Source organism: Fusarium solani (assembly GCF_023522795.1).
Source record: "Fusarium solani strain SB1 chromosome Unknown bctg00000004, whole genome shotgun sequence".
NCBI classification, from domain to species: domain Eukaryota; kingdom Fungi; phylum Ascomycota; class Sordariomycetes; order Hypocreales; family Nectriaceae; genus Fusarium; species Fusarium solani.
This window is the reverse complement of record NW_027072152.1, coordinates 582,770-599,934: the sequence shown is the minus strand read 5'-3', so window position 1 is coordinate 599,934 and position 17,165 is coordinate 582,770. Positions and strand designations below refer to the sequence as shown.

The window sequence follows — 17,165 nt, the reverse complement described above, 5'->3', positions numbered from 1 at the left end:
GTGTCATGTTGGTAGAGTGTTTAGGCGTTGGGGTAAGCATTACAGATATAGATTATGCATATGATAATAGCTGCGGGCTAGATGCCGAGCGCATGTACTTTTCCTCTCTCCATCTTCTTTTCCTTGAAACAGTACTTTTGGGGTATCAATCAGTAGACGTAGCGGAAGTAAGGGTTCTCCTTGTCGGTCAAGTCCTGGAATGCTAGCTTGGCTCGTTCAGCTTCGTCTCCGGGGACGGCATCTCGCTTCTTGTTCTCGTTGCGCAGGACAAAGTAGAGAGTAGTCGATGCGAGGATGCAGATGATGTAGCTGCATATTATTAGACACTTGCGTACACTAAGATGGATAGGTGACTCACCAGATGATCAAACCAAGCCACAGAGCTGGGTAGTGCTCGCTCTTGGTCTGGCTCCAAACAAGCTGAGGACCAACAATGTTTCCAACGCAGTAGGCCACAAAGATAGTGGCAGCCATGAAACTCTTCTTGGTGTGACCAGCAACATTGGACATACCAATAGTAATGATAAGGCTGACAGTTCCACCAAAGAAGCCAGTGATGGAATATCCAACCACAGGAGCCGCAGCACGGTACGACCACTCGCTCTTCCAGATGATGGCACATCCAGCAATGACGGGCAGACAGGTGAAGATGAGCATGAAGATGCGGATGTTGTTGAACTTTGTGCCCAGCCATCCTGTAAGGAGAATGACGATGAAGCAGAGTCCGCCAAGGGGGAATTGGAAGAGGATCGAGTGGAGGGTGCTCCAGCCAAAGGTTGATACGATCAGGGGACCGAATCCGCTGACGGCGCCGTTGACGGTGTATGCGGACGCCATCATCAGAGCCACGAGCCAGATCTTGACGTCGAGAACAGCTTCCTTGAGCTGTGATGTCTTGAAGGTTGTGCATCGCACACCGGTTTGGCCATGTCGAAGACGCTCCACGGCAGCGAATCTCTCCTCTTTTGTCAGGAACCAAGCCGACACGGGAGAGTTGGGCATAACGAAGCAGAAGAGACCGAAGAGGAATGTCAGCGATCCTGCGAGGAGGTAGATGTACTGCCACCTCTTGAGACCGCCACCCGTGATCTGCGCAAAGCCGTAGTTGAGTGCGCCGCCGATGATGGTGAAGATACCGGTCGACGAAAACCACCAACTCTGTCGGAGTGACTGCTCAGTCTGCGTATAATATCCCGAAACAATGCACATGAACCCCGTGGGAATAATACTCTCGACGAAACCCAGGAAGAAGCGCTGCACGTACAGCCCCTGGTGCGATGTCACAGCAGCAGTGAGCATACAGATGGCGGCCCAGACGATTACGACACCACCGAGGACGCGGCCGATGTCGAAACGCTGGAGGGCGAATGTCATGGGGTACAGGCCGGCAAGCATGCCAAAGTAGAAGAGCGAAGTGGCCCAGCTGAGACGTCGAGTGTCGACTGTTGGAGGCGTAGTTGAAGCGTCCACGATGGTGAGGTCAAGGTCGGCAGTCATACCAAAGAGAACAGCAGAGCCGAGAATCGCCTTGTCGTAGTACACGAGGCCATCTACAAGATTAGCTATAACTCTCTCAAGGTGAGGTGAGGCACATACAGCCGACAATCATGGCGGGGATGAGAAACAGGTCAATCTTTCTCACGGCGCGGGCAGCCACCACAGGATCGATGGCATGCTGCTCCTCTCCGACGATGGCGATGGCTTCATCTTTGTTCCCGACAGCAGCTTCGCTGTCGGTCTGTTGAGTTTCGTGTGCGCCCATGATGCGATACCAGACGGTGAAAGTTTGATGTGGCGAGAGGATGAAGATATCATGAGAGAGCGATATAAATTCATGATGGTAGAAAAACACGCAACAATTTTTTTACGCCGCGACCAGGATCTAACTAGCCTAAGCAAAAAAAAGGCTGATATGATATTTGGCGACTTGAGTGAATTTTTACGTCACTTTGCGAATGGGATCAAAGAGACCAAGAACCGCTGCAGGCCGTTTTAAGCCTCAGCTGCAGACGACGGATCCTTGGCTAGAGGGGGTTCATGGGCTCGCTAGTAGGGATTGAGCTGCTGGGATCGGGGCCGCTCGTGGGGGGGTGATAAAAATGGCTTCATTGTGAAAGGTCGAGATGGTGTTGAAGGGTTTTTCTCGGTTCGACTTACCCTGGACGCTTGGCAGAGGGAGTTTCGCGATGCTGTCCTAGCACAGAGTATGCCTTGGTCCATAATAGGGAGAATGTTGATTCTCTGGTTAGTTTGGCTGAACAAGTTAGAAGTGACGCTGCTTGAAATGGTTCGTTGACAATGTCGTCAGTTGATCCGGAGCATACACTCCGAAGTGAACGAATCGTCGATGGCTTCAAGGTCATTGACATAATCATTATCTATACATCCCGCTAGGTATCTCAATCTCTGTCGTACAAGTTCCATTACAGCTTCGAAGGGCTCTCATTCGGATTCTTAATCTCGACAATCATCTTGCCTATCAAAAATCGTTAGCTCAACTGACCCAACAAAACAAAATAACACAACAAAAACATACCCGTGTTAATCCCCTTGTAAAGATCCACCAAGGCCTGCTCGGCAACCTTTAGCCCGCCCTTGACGATGGTCTCGGTCTTCTTGAGCTTGCCCTCTGCGATCCAGCCTGCTAGCTCGGCTCGCGCGCGGGGGTAGTCCTTGACGTGGTCTAGAACGATGAAGCCTTGCATCTTGATGCGCATCGTGATGATCTGCGAGAAGGCTCGGGGTCCTTGGGGCTTGGCGGCGTTGTACTGGCTGACTATGCCGCACTCGACGAAGCGGGCGTGCTCCTTGGCTCGCATGAGACACATGTCGAGGATGTCGCCGCCGACTAATAGAGGTTAGGTTGAGTTGAAGGGAGGGTCGATTAACTTACCATTGTCGTAGTAGACGTCAATGTAATCCTTGGTCGCCTCGTTGAACCTCTTCTTAAAGTCCTCAGCCTTGTAGTTGAGTGCAACGTCGAAACCCAACTCCTCAGTGAGCCATCGACACTTGTCGTCGCTTCCGCAGATACCCACAACTCTAGCGCCCTTGATCTTTGCAATCTGACCAGCAACGCTACCAGTAGCGCCAGCAGCTCCAGACACAACAACAAGCTCACCAGGCTTAGGGTCACCAATCTGTGTCATGCCAACCCAGGCTGTCAGACTGGTAGAGCCCAGAGCTGAGAGCATATCATGAGGCTCTTGAACGCCGGGGAAGTTGGCTTGGGGTTCAAAGCGGCCTTCGGGGAGGATGGCGATCTCAGTCCATCCCGGGTAGCCAGCAACGATATCACCCTCCTTGGCGAGTTTGCTCTTGGAGGCGAGAACGCGGCAAGCGCAGGCACCTCGCATTGTCTCACCGATCTGGACGGGAGGAAGATAGGATCGGGCATCTAAGACATTGTCAGAGGCGATCAATCAAGTAAAGGTTCAAGTTCTGTTACCTCGGAGCCATCCTCGCATAGCAGGGTCTAGCGAGAGGTAGAGAGTCTCGACGAGGATCTGTCCATCCTGGAGGTCGGACGGCGTAGGAGCGGGGGCAGTCTTTTGGGAGAATGTCTGGCCGGGGATGATGTCTGTGGTGGGACGCTCAGCGAGCAGGACGGAGAGGTTATCGCGAGCCATGTTGGGCAATGTGGTGAAACGTATAGTTCTAGATGCGAGTGAATGTGCACAGCAGGTTGTACTAAAGGCTCGTCGTTCGTTACAAGTCCAACCTTGACACGAGTATCAGTACGACTGGAACCAAAGACGTCGAGGGGGGCAACCTTTTTGTACCTCCAACCAGCCTCACAACTCAACCTCCCCTTCCCCCCTACTACGTAGGAAGAAACATCTAGCTACTCGGCCCCGCCTTCAAGGCCCGGAGTGCCACATATCACGGGCGCTATTCCCATCAGGACATATCCCCGGGGAGACCATCGGCCGCCCGGTCAAGTCGGGGATCTACATTCTCCAGCTGAAAAAGCCACCCCTCGCCTCCCCCGGAGATGGGAGGTGGGGCGGACACGGATACCGAGGCTCGGGGGGCTTCTCCAAGAGCGGCTAAGGGGCCTTGATTTGGAACACCAGTCTTTTTCTTTTGACGGCGGGCGTTTTGTGTCTACACGGATTGAATACGTAACTGCTGTTTTTCGATTCGTAATCATCCCCCTCCTTGTCGACGGGCATAGACATCCCCAGCAAGCCTCGGTATGTTGCTACACTCTTGGAAAGAGACTCCGGACACCCGAGGACGCCGCTCCAGGTGACATCGTCAAGGGTGCAAGCCTAGGCTTGGATGACTATCAACCGAACATCCTGGACAATAATGTTTGACCGTTTTAAGAGTCCACTTTTGATGCTTTTTGTAATAAAACACATCCCGGAGCCGACTCCGCTCTCTCTCGGCCGAAGAGTTTCATTCTTGGCTTCACGATGAACTTAGAGTTCTCACCTCAGCAGGAAAGAAAAGGATACGGGAGTTGATTACTGTTCTAGGTATTGCCTCCATTCATGATTACACCGCGGGAACCGAATGCAACCCTGTCGTGTGCGGGGGGACAGAACAAGTACATAACCAACAGTTCATCTCGTCTTTAGCATGGTTGTCCACACAAAGTACATCAGCATGACCGCCCCAGTAAGAGGTCCTGCGATGTACCAAAAGTAGTGGCCCTTGCCCTCCCAGTCATACACGGGCGCGTCCATAAAGCCCTGGTTTCTCAGTGACCTTTCTCATATTGTTTGAAGTGGGAGACTTACCGCGACTGCCGTGGCTGGGAGGAAAAACATTGTTAGAAGTGCAATTGCCTTCATCTGCTGGGCATCGCCAATTGCCACCTTGGAGTCTTGGCGTGCAACTTCAGCCAGTTCCTGTGATTGTTAGATTCAGCTCATCTTCTGCGAGGGATTTGGAGGCAAGCCTTTTGGAAGGCAAGTGAAGTCGCCTGCATAACGTTTTCGCATCTCATGGCACTCTCCTCGAAGATCTCGCGGATCTCGGTGACGTAGTCTGTAGGCTCAAGCACAAAGCCCTCGGTGCCTAAGGTGCTGAATGCGGGGAGATTCGGGCACACGCTGAGAAGCTTGTCGAGCTGTAGCTTCCACATGTTGAGCTGAGATCTTAGCACACCGACCTGATTGTACAACTCGTAAAAGGTCTCGGGCTGATCGTCAGAAGTCTCCTCATCGGGTTTTTGGAGGTGCTGTCCTTTGCTAATCTTGATTCTTAGCCCATCAATCATATCGTCTACCTGCTTTAGACGGTGCTTCCTCTCGAGCTCTAGGAAGGCGGATATTAGAACAAACGGATTATCGATGAAACCCCTGTTGTTGAAGAGCCTCGATGCCATATTCGTGACATCATCTGGAGAGCCGTATCCGAGGAAGAGGCCAAAGACTTGCTGGGTATTGGGAAAGTAGGTGACGCTCATGGCCGTGTACTGCGTCAATATCGAGTCCACGGATAGTATGTATACTGGATGATGCGTCAGTTGGTATTGTCATGACGAGGACTGCACATACCTTCGCAGGGCTGGCCTTGCACAGAGCTCTTCAACTTTTTGAAGACGGTTCTAGGTCGCTTGACCATGTCCATGAAGACTGAGGGTACGTGCATTCGCGTCAAGACATCTTTGAACTTGGTCTTTTGAATGGGGATCCAGGACAAGGCCATGCGATAATGCTGGACTCGTGAAAACACCTTAGGGTCCGCATCGGTGATTTCCTTCCGAGGGCACATCCTGAGGGGTTGTTAGTAGGAAAAAGAGAGTGATGGTACTGATGGAGATACTGACAGGAGGGAGAAGGATGGCTTGGAGGTACTAGTGACGGCTGGAACACACTGAGATGGGTCAGCTGCCGACATCAACTTGAATCGACATCGCTCGACGAATTTCGGAAGAATTGGAGGATGCCAAAGACAATGAGTAGCTTACATCTGTCTTCCATGACGCCCAGTCTTGTTCACCCCGAATCTCTCGATAATGATTGAGGTTCTTGGTCTACACTTCATTAGCCAGTGCCACAAAAATGAACAACAAACATTACCGATAGGAGACTCTCGCTCGTAATTGAGAAGCAGCTTTTTGATGATTCACCGTAAGACGGCCCGTCGAGATGACTGAGGGACTCATCCGCGGGCTCAAAGTCCCTCCAGACGCGATCCATTTCGTACTGCTTCTTCAACGCCATAACTGTGGTGAGATTGAAGGATGTAGATGACGGATAATTCAGGCTGCGTCAAAAGATATTTGTTGGGCGGAGAATGCCTCGACACAGCCTCAGAAGTGCAATGGTTCGCGAAAGAGGCAGATCAGGTTGGGCTGCGGTCGCACTTTGGGTAAAACTGCAAAGCCGCAAAGAACTATGACTCAAAAACTGAAATATACCAAATATTGACAGAATTTTGAAGAGACTTTATATAGAATGTTGCAACAGCTTGAAGAGGTAGCCAATATCAGCTTGTCACGGTCTCTTTCAACAGCTCGTAACAACAGCTTACAGCGACAGTTTGTAAGAGCTTGCAAAGACAGCTTATAACGGCCAAAAATGGCAGTGTACAACAGGAGTTTGAAACGGCAGATAATCTCAGCAGCTCGTGACAAGGCTTTTAAAGGCAGCACAAGGCGTACTGGATGGCTGCAGAGATCCCGGTCAGCTGCCTCTCGACTCAGCGAATGAGACGACGGCGTCGAGTAAGGCAGGCTGTTCCCCACGGGAGCCGACATGAAGCAGTCAGACAATGTTTCTGCAGAGCCTCAATCGATAGAACTCGCCCGGTTACTGTGGTTTGTATGCTTAGACCGAGGTGCATTCTCGCCGAGGACATGTTTGTTCAACGAATGTCGAACACGTAGCGAGACTAGATGCATTCTAGTGAAACCATTCTCGAGGTGAGATGCAGAGCCTCGTAGAAAACGGGCATGTCTCGCCGCCTACTTAACCAGGCAAATGTCCACCTCAGGCAAACTGGCATCGACACCGCCTCCTCTGCCTCGAAACTTACGACCCTACTCTGAAAAAGAATCTGAAACATGACATCATGGAGATTTGGTCGGAGTAAGCGTCCGGAATGGATCCTTCAACCTGACGTGGTTATACACTCGTCTTCTTTTGACCCCTACCGGACCAAGCATGAGTTTGACAAGGTGTTGGGTGTCGGAGAGTGGAAGGTTGATGTACGTGAACAGCTGATTTGGATTAGACTCCTGTTTACTGACGGTTATAGAATGCCCCTCTCACGGATAGATATGACTTTTACGTGAGGCAGAGTCTGACCAGAGTAAGTCTTGTCCCCCTGTTCGATAGCATGGAAGACTGAAAGATGTAGGACGTTGTGGCCATGATCAATAGCATAGCTGCGGGTAACAGTCCAAGCTACTACCGAGGCTACTGAAATTTACGAGTCCAAGTAATGATACACGATAATGAGTTGTACTTTTGCCAATGCCCCATGCCCCCTGTTCTAGAGTGACGCCAATGCCGACAGGTGCTCGATGTTTTTTCCTCATGTCCATTCCCAACCAAAGCACATTCCCCTGGAATTGTCACTCCTAATGACAAGTAATGTCACCGCAAATCTTACACCTTGACGCCGAGTGGAGGACGCTTCCCCTTTTGTCTCACATATCTAAAAGGCCTCGCCGTTTTAAAAGTCGCCATGTCGTAGCGGAATCCCTGAGTAAAATACTCATCATCCTGATCAACCATGTCCTCAAGTTTCTTGCAGAGCTCCGACATGTTGATTCGCTTCTTGGGCAAATCCGTAGACCAGAATCTCTTTCTTGGGGGAGGCACTCGCGAGGGTTCGGAGCGCACCGTTGTGTTTCGCCTCATGGGTAGATAAGTGCGGGACTCTTGGGAAGTCGCACTTCGAGGGGAGGATGACTGTGATGATCCCCTTCCGTCGCTGGGTGAAGTTGGATGCTCGCCAGAGTCGTTGCGGGGGACGAGAATGTCAGTGACGACTATGTCGACGAGATCGTGGATGAACTTGGGGACCCAAGTTAATCCATGAATCTTCTTTGCCCACTACAAACTGTCAGTTTCAGAAACAATAAGACGTCGGGTGTAACTTACCTGAACCACACCCTCGTGAATAGTAATCTTCTTGTTAACCCGAGGAAAAGGCCAACACCCCGAGGTCCCATACCCGTGAATCTCATACAGCATGCCAACTGTCATACTACCGTCAGAATTAACCACTGTCCTCGATTCATCAAACCCCCTAAGCCCCTCATTCCCGAAAACCACCCAGAGACAAAACTCAAAGAACAAGCAGCCCAAGGCCCACGTGTCGAGTGATTGGTTCGTCCGCCAGTTGGCCTGCACCTCAGGTGCGCAGTAGGGGTGGAACCGCATGTGTGGATCAACGTGGTTTACAGTCGCCGTGTGGTGGTACTTTGTTAAACCAAAGTCTGCGAGTTGGAGGACGCCGTGCTTGCCTGGGTCGCCGTCCCAGTTTGTGAAGCGGAGGATGTTTTCGGGCTTGATGTCACCGTGGATGCCGTGGTTTCGGGGGTCATCGTCATCCTCGGCTCTGTGGGCGTAGAATTCGTGAAGAATATTCAAAGCGCTTGCGAGACCGTGGATCTGCTCTGCCATCCAACGGGAGAGACCATACACGTGTTCTGGATCTTGTGCCGTCGAGTCCGTGTTCCAGAACTCGCGAAGATTGCCGTCGGCGCAGGGAAAGACGAGATAGAAGTGCAATATGTTTCCAGACTCAATCTCAAACGTCGCCGCTATCATGGAAATGTGCTTCGTGTTTTCGTTCGTCTCCTGTTCGTGTTGCTTCCTGATTTTGTTGAGACGCCCTAGAGCATGGGCTTCAGCCTCAAAGGCGCCGCGGTCGGAGCTCTTGAGTTTCTTGACAGCAAACAGTTGCTTTCTCTCTCCGGTCTGCTTATAGGTTAGTAGATATCATTGATTAGTCCGTGGGATACTCACCTGGCGGGTCCTGAGGTTTCCGTGCGCTTCAGGTAACTGAACCTTGGCGACATGCCCTCCTGCGCCCTCGACTTGCCCCTCACCAGCTGGGATAAGTGGAATAGCGATACCTCCCGGAAAGATGTAGTGTCGAAGATCGTCATTTTCAGTCTTGAAAAAGGGCGCGCACATCTCCCATTGCTTCCACGCAAAGTCCGCGATATGCTCATGATCCCAGTCCGCAAAGCATGGGTGAGGGCCACTCCTCTCATCAAGAACAAGCTGAACACACCCGTCGGGGCCGTCGACCTGCTTTAAAGGAAGAAGACCGTCATGCAGCTCTTCATCGACAAACCGTCTAATATGTCCCTGTTTCTGAATACGAATGAGAAGAGCAAGGATTTTGCGGTACGACTTGAATCCGATATCCGTCTTTGATCGTGGCTTGCTGCAGATCCTGGAAGCCAACCAGTCCTTTTCATCGTCCGAGACTCCCTCAAGGCCACACTGGTCGAGTATGGCCCTCACCTTGGGCTGGTCCATGTAGCGCCAGAGGCGAACGTCGGAGAGGAATTTTCCAGTGCACGAGGAGAAGAAGGATGTGTTACACCCATGGTTCGTTACCAGTGCCGTCAAATCGTTTCTGACACAGCTGAGATCGACGGCCTCTCTCTGCGATGGCTTGGGCTTTTCTTTTGGTTCAGGCTCTCCCAGTTGCTCAAGGTTGAGAGATTCCGCCTCGTCGTCTATCTCAACCTCGTGGATTAGGCCCGGCTGGCGTAGTCTTGCGTCGATATCTGTATTTGTTAGTCCTGTTCACCCCGAGTTGAGAAGTCAAGCATCATACCTCCAAGAACGGTGTCCGCCGTGCTGTTCTTGCGCTCGCGGCTGAAGTCAGCGAACTGACCGCCTGTGGAGTAAAATTCAGCATTGCTAGGTCCCGCGGACGACAAATGTTCATCGCCAAAAGTCTTTGCGAGATGCTCTAGCATAAACCTTTGATAGATCCTAGGTGGTGTTTCAGCAGCAAGACCAGAACGAGCTGATAGAGCTCCAGGACGTGCAGGTCTGAGCGGAAGGTCCTCGACTGCCCTCCCCCTAATGACAGCGAGGCCTGCGCCTCCGCTAGACGTCTCTTGGGGTCGGACTGTCAGGAGGCCTTGCGACGATCCCGAATCGCGATGTTGAGACATGAAGGTCACGATTTGACTGCATATGCGAGTGCGTAACAGTCAAGGGTTCAGGTTTTCAAAAAGAGAAGGTGTTAAATGCCAAGTAGATCTCATGTCGCAGAAGCAGTGACGTCTCATGCAGGAGTGAATGAGAAGGCTGAGGCGCAGCCCCTGTTGCCACCCACAGAGCCTCACTGCCAAGTCTGGTGTTGGTTCACAAGTGAAGTGTATTAACAGGCAGTGACTCTTTCAACCCACCATCGATGTCTAAAAACATCACAGGGTTTGCTCTAGGCTGATGCACAAAGACCGTGGACCTGCATTAATGCAGGCCAAGTAAAGCGCAGGATCTGGAATGGCAGAGCCATCTAAGCCATCGTAAATATTGTGACCAGCATAGGAAGACAATCGGGTTAGAGTATAAAAGTATTCCATAAATTAGGCTATTAATTTATCATATTTTTTTTATTCCCCTTAGAAGAGGATATGTCCGCCTCTGGACTGGTATCTCACTTTTTCCTTGCCTTGGATGATCATGCTTGCGTCTCTCACAACAACGCCCAACGCCATCCAACCAACCTGCATAAACCGATTCGTCATATCATCATGGGCATCATCATGGGATCCGGCAGCAATCAAATTCGTGCTAGGCAAACCATCAGCACAACCACCTCCAACTCCCACACAAATGACTCACCATGGCCAAATGCCTCGGCGCATGAATGCGATAAACATCATTATGCATCTGTACGAAAAACGACTTTTGAAACTTTCTCTCCAAGAGCTCACAAAGAGCATCAGGGTGAATCTTTTGGCAGAAGATGACCTGTGGATTCTCAACCGTGTATCGCGGCTTGTGCGGCTTGCGACGACGTCTGCCTGGCAATATCGAGGTCAGCAGGTCCATGAGTCTGCGCCAGTCTTTATGTATTAGTATAGGCATTGTGAGGCGGAAATGTGAAGGACTTTTGATTTGAAGGGGGAGAGCCACAGTTGTGGGATTTTATACAGAGTGCCACGTCTGTGATGATAAGGCAACGAGGCTTGGCGAGAGGCGATTGTTTGCCTGAGTAACTGTTGAAAAGGCTCGTGGTGATTCGCATCCCTCAATATGAGCTGACTGTATGCCGTGCTGCCCAACAATGTCAATTATCTGACCCTGAATTGTTTATGCAACTGATCAACACCATGTCTCCCCTCAAGACGTCGACAACTCGGCGCCCAAACCCACCACACGTAAAATGGAAGGCTACCTACCTTTTGACATAGAAAGAACCCAATAACAAATTCACACTCCGTAGAAGAATTACCATTTGAAGCATCCAAAAGATGTATGAAACAGGCCCAATTCCGTAGATAGCGCCATTTACCCTTGAGCGAATCGCTTCATTGCCCGGAAGCGCAAGGACCCATGAGACCCCAGCAAACAACTTAACAAGCTCGAGTCTTGGCTAGAATCCTTCGGCAATCTCCATTTTAGGAATAAGCGAGAATAAAGACTTCGAGTTATTAAACCTGCAGCGTCAGCATCTTTGAGCTGGCCGAGACCAAAACTCGACGACCACGCCACTTTAGCTGCAGCATGGCTTTGCCCCCTCAGCAATTACTCGCCAACGAGTCCATCGCCGCGTTTAAGAGAATACAAATATTCAACCAGGGCGATCATGACTCCCTGTTCCCGCTCATCGTTGCATACGCTGAACAGCCTTCCCTCGCCGACTCAGTCGAGGAGCTCGCCATCGACTCTGCAGGTTGGAGATGGGGGTCCAAGGACCCAACTTTGACGCCTTGCCCCATCTCGGATGCCGTGTACGCAATGGTCGAGTCCCGAGTGCGCAGCCTAGGCTTGGGGCCTATCGAAGGCGATGTCCTCGGTGCTCTGGCTAGCAAGCGACGGGCCTTAGAGGAGAAGCCGGATCCGCAGCAGTTCCTCATGTGCGTTGTGGACAACCACGAGCTTCGCTTTGGCTTCCCAGCTGCTGCTGCTGTCATCATACTCGCCATGTGCAAAAACATCTCCACGCTGTACCTCGGAGATCTCATAGTTCCATGGGGAAGAGACCATAACCCTCACTCGATGGTGGGGGCGTATCTGGAGGCCATGAGGCTGGGCCAAGTACCTCAGCCCTGCTTGCAGAAACTCAAGCGAGTCGAGATGATTGAGGGTCGAAACGACGGGTTCGGCGGGTACGGCCGGGCCACTTTTACGGCTCCATTCTTCTTCTTTAGTCAACTTCCCGAGTTTAAAGAGTTGGTCACTGACGCCGTGGAGGAGTACCAAGTCGAGTCCCTCCCCGTCGGACCGGGCTCCTCCAATGTCGACAAGATTCAGATCACCCACAGTGATGTGGAAACTGAGACAATGGTCACGATCCTCAAGGCACCTAGGGCATTGCGCGAGTTTACTCTTTGGCTAGGCGGCATGTACAATAGGGATGGATCTTCGTCTCATGTCGTGAGCAAGGAGATTGGAGAGGCTCTGGCGCTGCAAAAGGAGACCCTTGAAAAGTTGGACCTTGATCTCAGCATAGGACTTGATTCGAGATCTCCTTGGCCGGATCTCAAGGAAGGACAGAAGCCTTGGCCAGAGAGCTTGGCTGATCCAAATGACGTTACGGGGGATGAGGAGTACGAAGATGAGGATGAGGAAGAGGACAATGGGGCCGACAAGCCGCGCCGTATCTTGTACTATGGTCCTCCCGGCACGACTCTCGGCTCTTTGGCGGACTTTCACACCCTGAATCACCTGAGCATCGACCCGGGAACTCTCCTAACACCCACTGAGCGCGGCGTCAATTACATGCGACCCCTCAAGTCCAAACCAGCCCGCCGACTAATCGATCTCCTACCTCCAAACATCGAGTCCCTGTGTCTGTACGGCTACGTTAAGGGCAAGACGCGGCTCATGGACAAGCAGGTGGCCGAGCTGATGGAGAAGAAGGGCGAGCGGCTGCCGAAGCTCAAGGAGGTGCGTGGGGTGGAGGAGACAGTACCGGGTATGCATGATTTGTATGCGGAGAAGAGGGACGAAAGTTATCAGATTGTGAGAAAACATGGACAATATAAGAGGCCGGGGAGGGATTTTGGGTGGTTGAGGGTGTGATGTGTCTGTTGTCTAGCAAACAGGTGGAATTGAACGGCTTTGATATGGGGCAAGTGGTTCACAGGTAATTGTACAGAGACCAGCTTATCGCTCGTTCCCCTGCCAATGGCTCATCCTGAGAGATGTCAATAAGTCTTGCAAGATGGCATTGAGGAGCACAAGCACCCATGATGAAAAGATGATAGCAGACCAAGTACCAGCTCAGACTGGCACGGAGAACCAAGGCTTGACACCCTTCTCAGTGCTTATCCTCGGAGCTAAGTTGACCCACGATGTCTCACCCAATCTCCCATTGACCAGTCTAGACCACAACAGAACCAAGTCGTCCCGTAATCAAAGAACATCTCGATCATATTAATAATGTCAAAGCTGATTACATCAGCCCGTGAGGCTCTACCCCCAGAAAATCCCCCGTCCCTTGCATATCCACCCGAGATCCGGCCTCTACCTCCGCCAACCAAACTCAAGTGCGTCATCTTATATCCGCTAACCCCGCCGGGTCGTCGCCTTAAAGCTTGAGCTCTCTTCAGCTTACACGAGTCGATTATCAGACAGAATCATAGGAATTACTTGACAATGGCTTCTCTTGCAAAGACTGTCGTGGCGACCGGTGTCTCCTCGGGATTAGTGAGTTCGGTGTCGGAGTGCTGGCTGGCTTCGCTGACGGTGACATCAGGGTTTGGAAGCTATCAAGCAGCTCCTCGAGCAGACTCAGCCCTACAAGGTCATCCTCGGAGCGCGAAACATCCAAAACACACATAAGGCCTACGATGAGCTGCAGTATGACAGGGCGGCAAATGGAGTGACCATCCTACCACTTGATCTGTCCGACTTGAAGGGAGTCAAGTCATTCGCCGAGAAGACGCTGGAGAAGCTTGGTCAAGGCAAGATTGACTACTTGCTCCTCAACGCGGGCATCAGCAATGGTTCTGAAGGGCCTGGACCTCATGGATCCAAGTGGTGTGAGGCTCACATTGTGAACCACCTGTGTAAGCCTCCTACACACCGTTCTTGTGGAGTTGTGTGAGCTGACATGGAGGCTAGCACAACATTATCTAGTCCACCTCCTACGAGAGAAGTTGGTTGAGTCCAAGTCAAGGATAGTATTCGTGTCCTCCGGCGCAGTGCGCAACGTGCCCGACCCCAGTACGTACCTTCTGTCCACGCTGGCTTTCTCCTAGGCTGACTATCAAGGCGTTCTTGACACCGAACTAAAGGCCGGCTCCGGCATGTCTGGGAGAACCACCTACCCTCAGACCAAATTCACTGCCCTCCTCGGCGCACACTGGTGGCGCCGTCAGCTCGCGGGCACAAACGACGTCGTCGCCGTCTCCCCCGGCCTCATCCCTAGCACCGGTATCGGTCGCGGAAGCGGAATGAAGCTGACCCACGAGATGCCTGACGCCAAGAGCGTTCCCGAAGGTGGGGGGCCCTCATTTATGCTTGATTAATGGGGACGCTAATTGTGTTACAGGTGCGCAGAGCATCCTTCGGGCTTTCACGCGAAGTGACTTTCCCGAGGATCCTGACCGTATCTTCCTGACGAGCTGGGGGGAGTGGTGGGAGAAGAGCGTGATCGAAAAGACTACGGACAAGGCCCTCCAGGATAAGTGGTGCCCCAGCAAGGAGGAGATTGAAAGGGACGAGGGCATCTCGGTGTGATGAGCTACAAAACCCCGACGGACTTGCTAGGGTACGTGCAAGAGCCCTGCAAAGGAGTAATTACAGTTGAAGATAAAGATCAGATTGGATTGCTGAGTAGGAGGCGGTGCAACGTCCAAGGGGCTTGTGCCACAACGTGTAAGACAAAACCACCCAGAATGAATCCACGGTGTAATGTCAACCCGGGTTGACGTGTATCGCAACGCGTTTGACACCATGATAAGAATCCGTTCGAAAAGTGTAGCAATCTCGACTGTTGCTAGGCTAACGCAATGATGTTGGGATTTTGCCTTGTCTCGCTTTCGCCAAATCTCAGGCAGACATCGGGTCAGCATTTACAAACACCTGCGATCAAACACGGAGGGCGCCTGCAGCAAAGGTCACACAAGATTGGGCGCAGCATAGAATGGTGTTTGCTTCCACGTAAGCAAGCATGTAACCCTCATATGACCGCTTTTCAGCTCGTCCATCTTGGCAGTTGTCGTCGTCATCAAGAAGTCTCAACTAGGGGTCAATATTCGCATTCGGACATTATCAAAATAGAGTAAAGACAGAAAGGAATGATTCGACAGGGCATCGACTCGTCATCTCGCAAGGTCCATGACGTCCTCCAAAAACGCATCTCGCATGGATTCCCCAAAGGGACAAGTTAGCTGCCGGTCCAGTGGACAGCCCCTCGGGACCTCGCGCCCGTCCACTGAAGGATAGCTCTCCCATTGGCTGACCTTTCGCACTCGCTTCCACAGGCTCCGCTCGTTCAGCCCTGTGGCGGCTGGAACGGGCAAGGCGCAAACGAGCGGGTTCCACCTCGTGGCAGTTAAGCGAGTGCGAGGATCTGCGTCGTGTATCTGGGGGACCATCCATCATGAAGGTTGAGAAATAGATGGAGAGGTGCAGATGGGGGATGTGTTGATAATAAATGCCTTGAGGTCTGCTTCTCTGTGCTCCGAGAATGCCGGCTTACAAGACCAACAACCGTCGGACTTGGATACTCATCCAGATACACCTAACAGCGGGTTTGAGTTGACGACATCACCAGCAGCATCAGCCGAAGGGCAACCTCGTCACAACTACAGAACAACTATCCTTTTGGGTTATTACGAATCAGCATTATCTCAACTTGACTGGCTATCCGAAAAGCCTCTTTTTTTTTCACTCCGTACTACACCTCACCCACAACAGCACTTACACCATGGATCCTCCCAACGGCCTCATCGTCTTCGGCCCAGACGCCAACTGCACGCTCGACCTCTGCCCCCTCGAGTGGAGCGTCTACAAGTACCGACCCTCCCTAGCCGCCAATGTCATCTTCATCGTCCTCTACGCCCTCGCCATGGGCATCCACATCTTTCTCGGAATCCGATGGCGGACCTGGTTCTACATGATCTTCATGATCCTCGGTTGCCTGTTTGAGATTATTGGCTACATCGGCCGTCTTCTCATGTACAGCAACCCCTTTTCGTTCCCTGGATTCATGATTCAGATTGTCTTTATCACGTCCGGTCCTGTGTTTTATACCGCTGCTGTCTATGTGACTCTGTCAAAGACGTAAGCCCCCTCTTCCTCACCTGTACACTCCCCTCTAACTCTCACAGCATCCAATCTTTCGCCCCCGAAATCTCTCGATTCAGACCTGAGCTAGTCTGGTGGATATTTATCCCCGCCGACATTGTCTGCCTCACCCTCCAAGCCGCCGGAGGAGCCCTCTCGACCGTCAGCCAGGGCTCCAGCCAGACCGGTATCGACGTCGCCATGGCCGGTCTCGCCTTGCAAGTCGCCATCCTCGTCCTCTTCTGCGTGCTTCTCGGTGACTACCTGTTTCGATACTTCCGCAGCGGGTCTGCTAGTGCACTGAGCACACGCATGCGCATCTTCTTTGGCTTCCTGAGCGCGGCTGTCATCATGATTCTCGGCCGATGCGCTTTCAGGTGTTATGAGTTGAGCGAAGGATACCAAGACTCTGATCTGGTAACCGATGAAGGTCTCTTTATCGGTCTCGAGGGAGTGTAAGTTATCCCCTGTCTTCTCGCAAGTGGTGATTGGGTGCTAACCCGCGACAGGCTCGTTGTCGTTGCCGTCTTTTGCCTCTGCATCGGCCACCCAGGCCTTGTGTTCCAACAATCCACTGGAAGCGATATTGAAAAGTAATCAGATAAACTCGATGTTTTTGGCGTTTGGTAATGATGAGCTTGTTCTTTGCCCACCTTTTTTTGTAGACACTATGGTTTTGGATATGTGAGCGGACTGAGATGACTCGACGAAAACGGCCTCATAGAAATAAATGGGCGAAATAAATTCATGTTGATCAAATTA

General features: G+C 51.8%; 6 protein-coding genes across 6 annotated transcripts; 2 read left to right on the top strand and 4 right to left on the bottom strand.

Moving 5' to 3' along the window:
* Positions 1-149: 149 nt before the first annotated feature.
* MRS44_007262 (uncharacterized protein) lies at positions 150-1,762 on the bottom strand (the record flags this gene model as incomplete). Its single annotated transcript, XM_046282778.2, has 3 exons — positions 150-309; positions 359-1,550; positions 1,597-1,762. 3 exons carry the CDS (start codon positions 1,760-1,762, stop codon positions 150-152), a joined length of 1,518 nt encoding a protein of 505 aa, XP_046129205.1.
* A 661-nt stretch (positions 1,763-2,423) lies between these two features.
* Positions 2,424-3,629, bottom strand: MRS44_007261 (uncharacterized protein; the record flags this gene model as incomplete). The annotated part of the gene is made up of 4 exons (XM_046277023.2): positions 2,424-2,476; positions 2,537-2,848; positions 2,894-3,397; positions 3,449-3,629. The coding sequence occupies 4 exons, from the start codon at positions 3,627-3,629 to the stop codon at positions 2,424-2,426; spliced, it is 1,050 nt and encodes a 349-aa protein (XP_046129206.1).
* Positions 3,630-4,571: 942 nt separating this feature from the next.
* MRS44_007260 (uncharacterized protein) lies at positions 4,572-5,727 on the bottom strand (the record flags this gene model as incomplete). The annotated part of the gene is made up of 4 exons (XM_065620464.1): positions 4,572-4,700; positions 4,749-4,859; positions 4,943-5,463; positions 5,511-5,727. The coding sequence occupies 4 exons, from the start codon at positions 5,725-5,727 to the stop codon at positions 4,572-4,574; spliced, it is 978 nt and encodes a 325-aa protein (XP_065476536.1).
* Positions 5,728-7,568: 1,841 nt separating this feature from the next.
* On the bottom strand, positions 7,569-10,108 carry MRS44_007259 (uncharacterized protein; the record flags this gene model as incomplete). The annotated part of the gene is made up of 4 exons (XM_046279607.2): positions 7,569-8,018; positions 8,067-8,888; positions 8,937-9,712; positions 9,763-10,108. The coding sequence occupies 4 exons, from the start codon at positions 10,106-10,108 to the stop codon at positions 7,569-7,571; spliced, it is 2,394 nt and encodes a 797-aa protein (XP_046129208.1).
* A 1,561-nt stretch (positions 10,109-11,669) lies between these two features.
* On the top strand, positions 11,670-14,852 carry MRS44_007258 (uncharacterized protein; the record flags this gene model as incomplete). Its single annotated transcript, XM_065620463.1, has 6 exons — positions 11,670-13,096; positions 13,754-13,817; positions 13,867-14,179; positions 14,250-14,336; positions 14,385-14,612; positions 14,665-14,852. 6 exons carry the CDS (start codon positions 11,670-11,672, stop codon positions 14,850-14,852), a joined length of 2,307 nt encoding a protein of 768 aa, XP_065476535.1.
* Positions 14,853-16,044: 1,192 nt separating this feature from the next.
* Positions 16,045-17,000, top strand: MRS44_007257 (uncharacterized protein; the record flags this gene model as incomplete). The annotated part of the gene is made up of 3 exons (XM_046277026.2): positions 16,045-16,400; positions 16,448-16,858; positions 16,913-17,000. The coding sequence occupies 3 exons, from the start codon at positions 16,045-16,047 to the stop codon at positions 16,998-17,000; spliced, it is 855 nt and encodes a 284-aa protein (XP_046129211.1).
* Between the last annotated feature and the right edge of the window lie 165 nt (positions 17,001-17,165).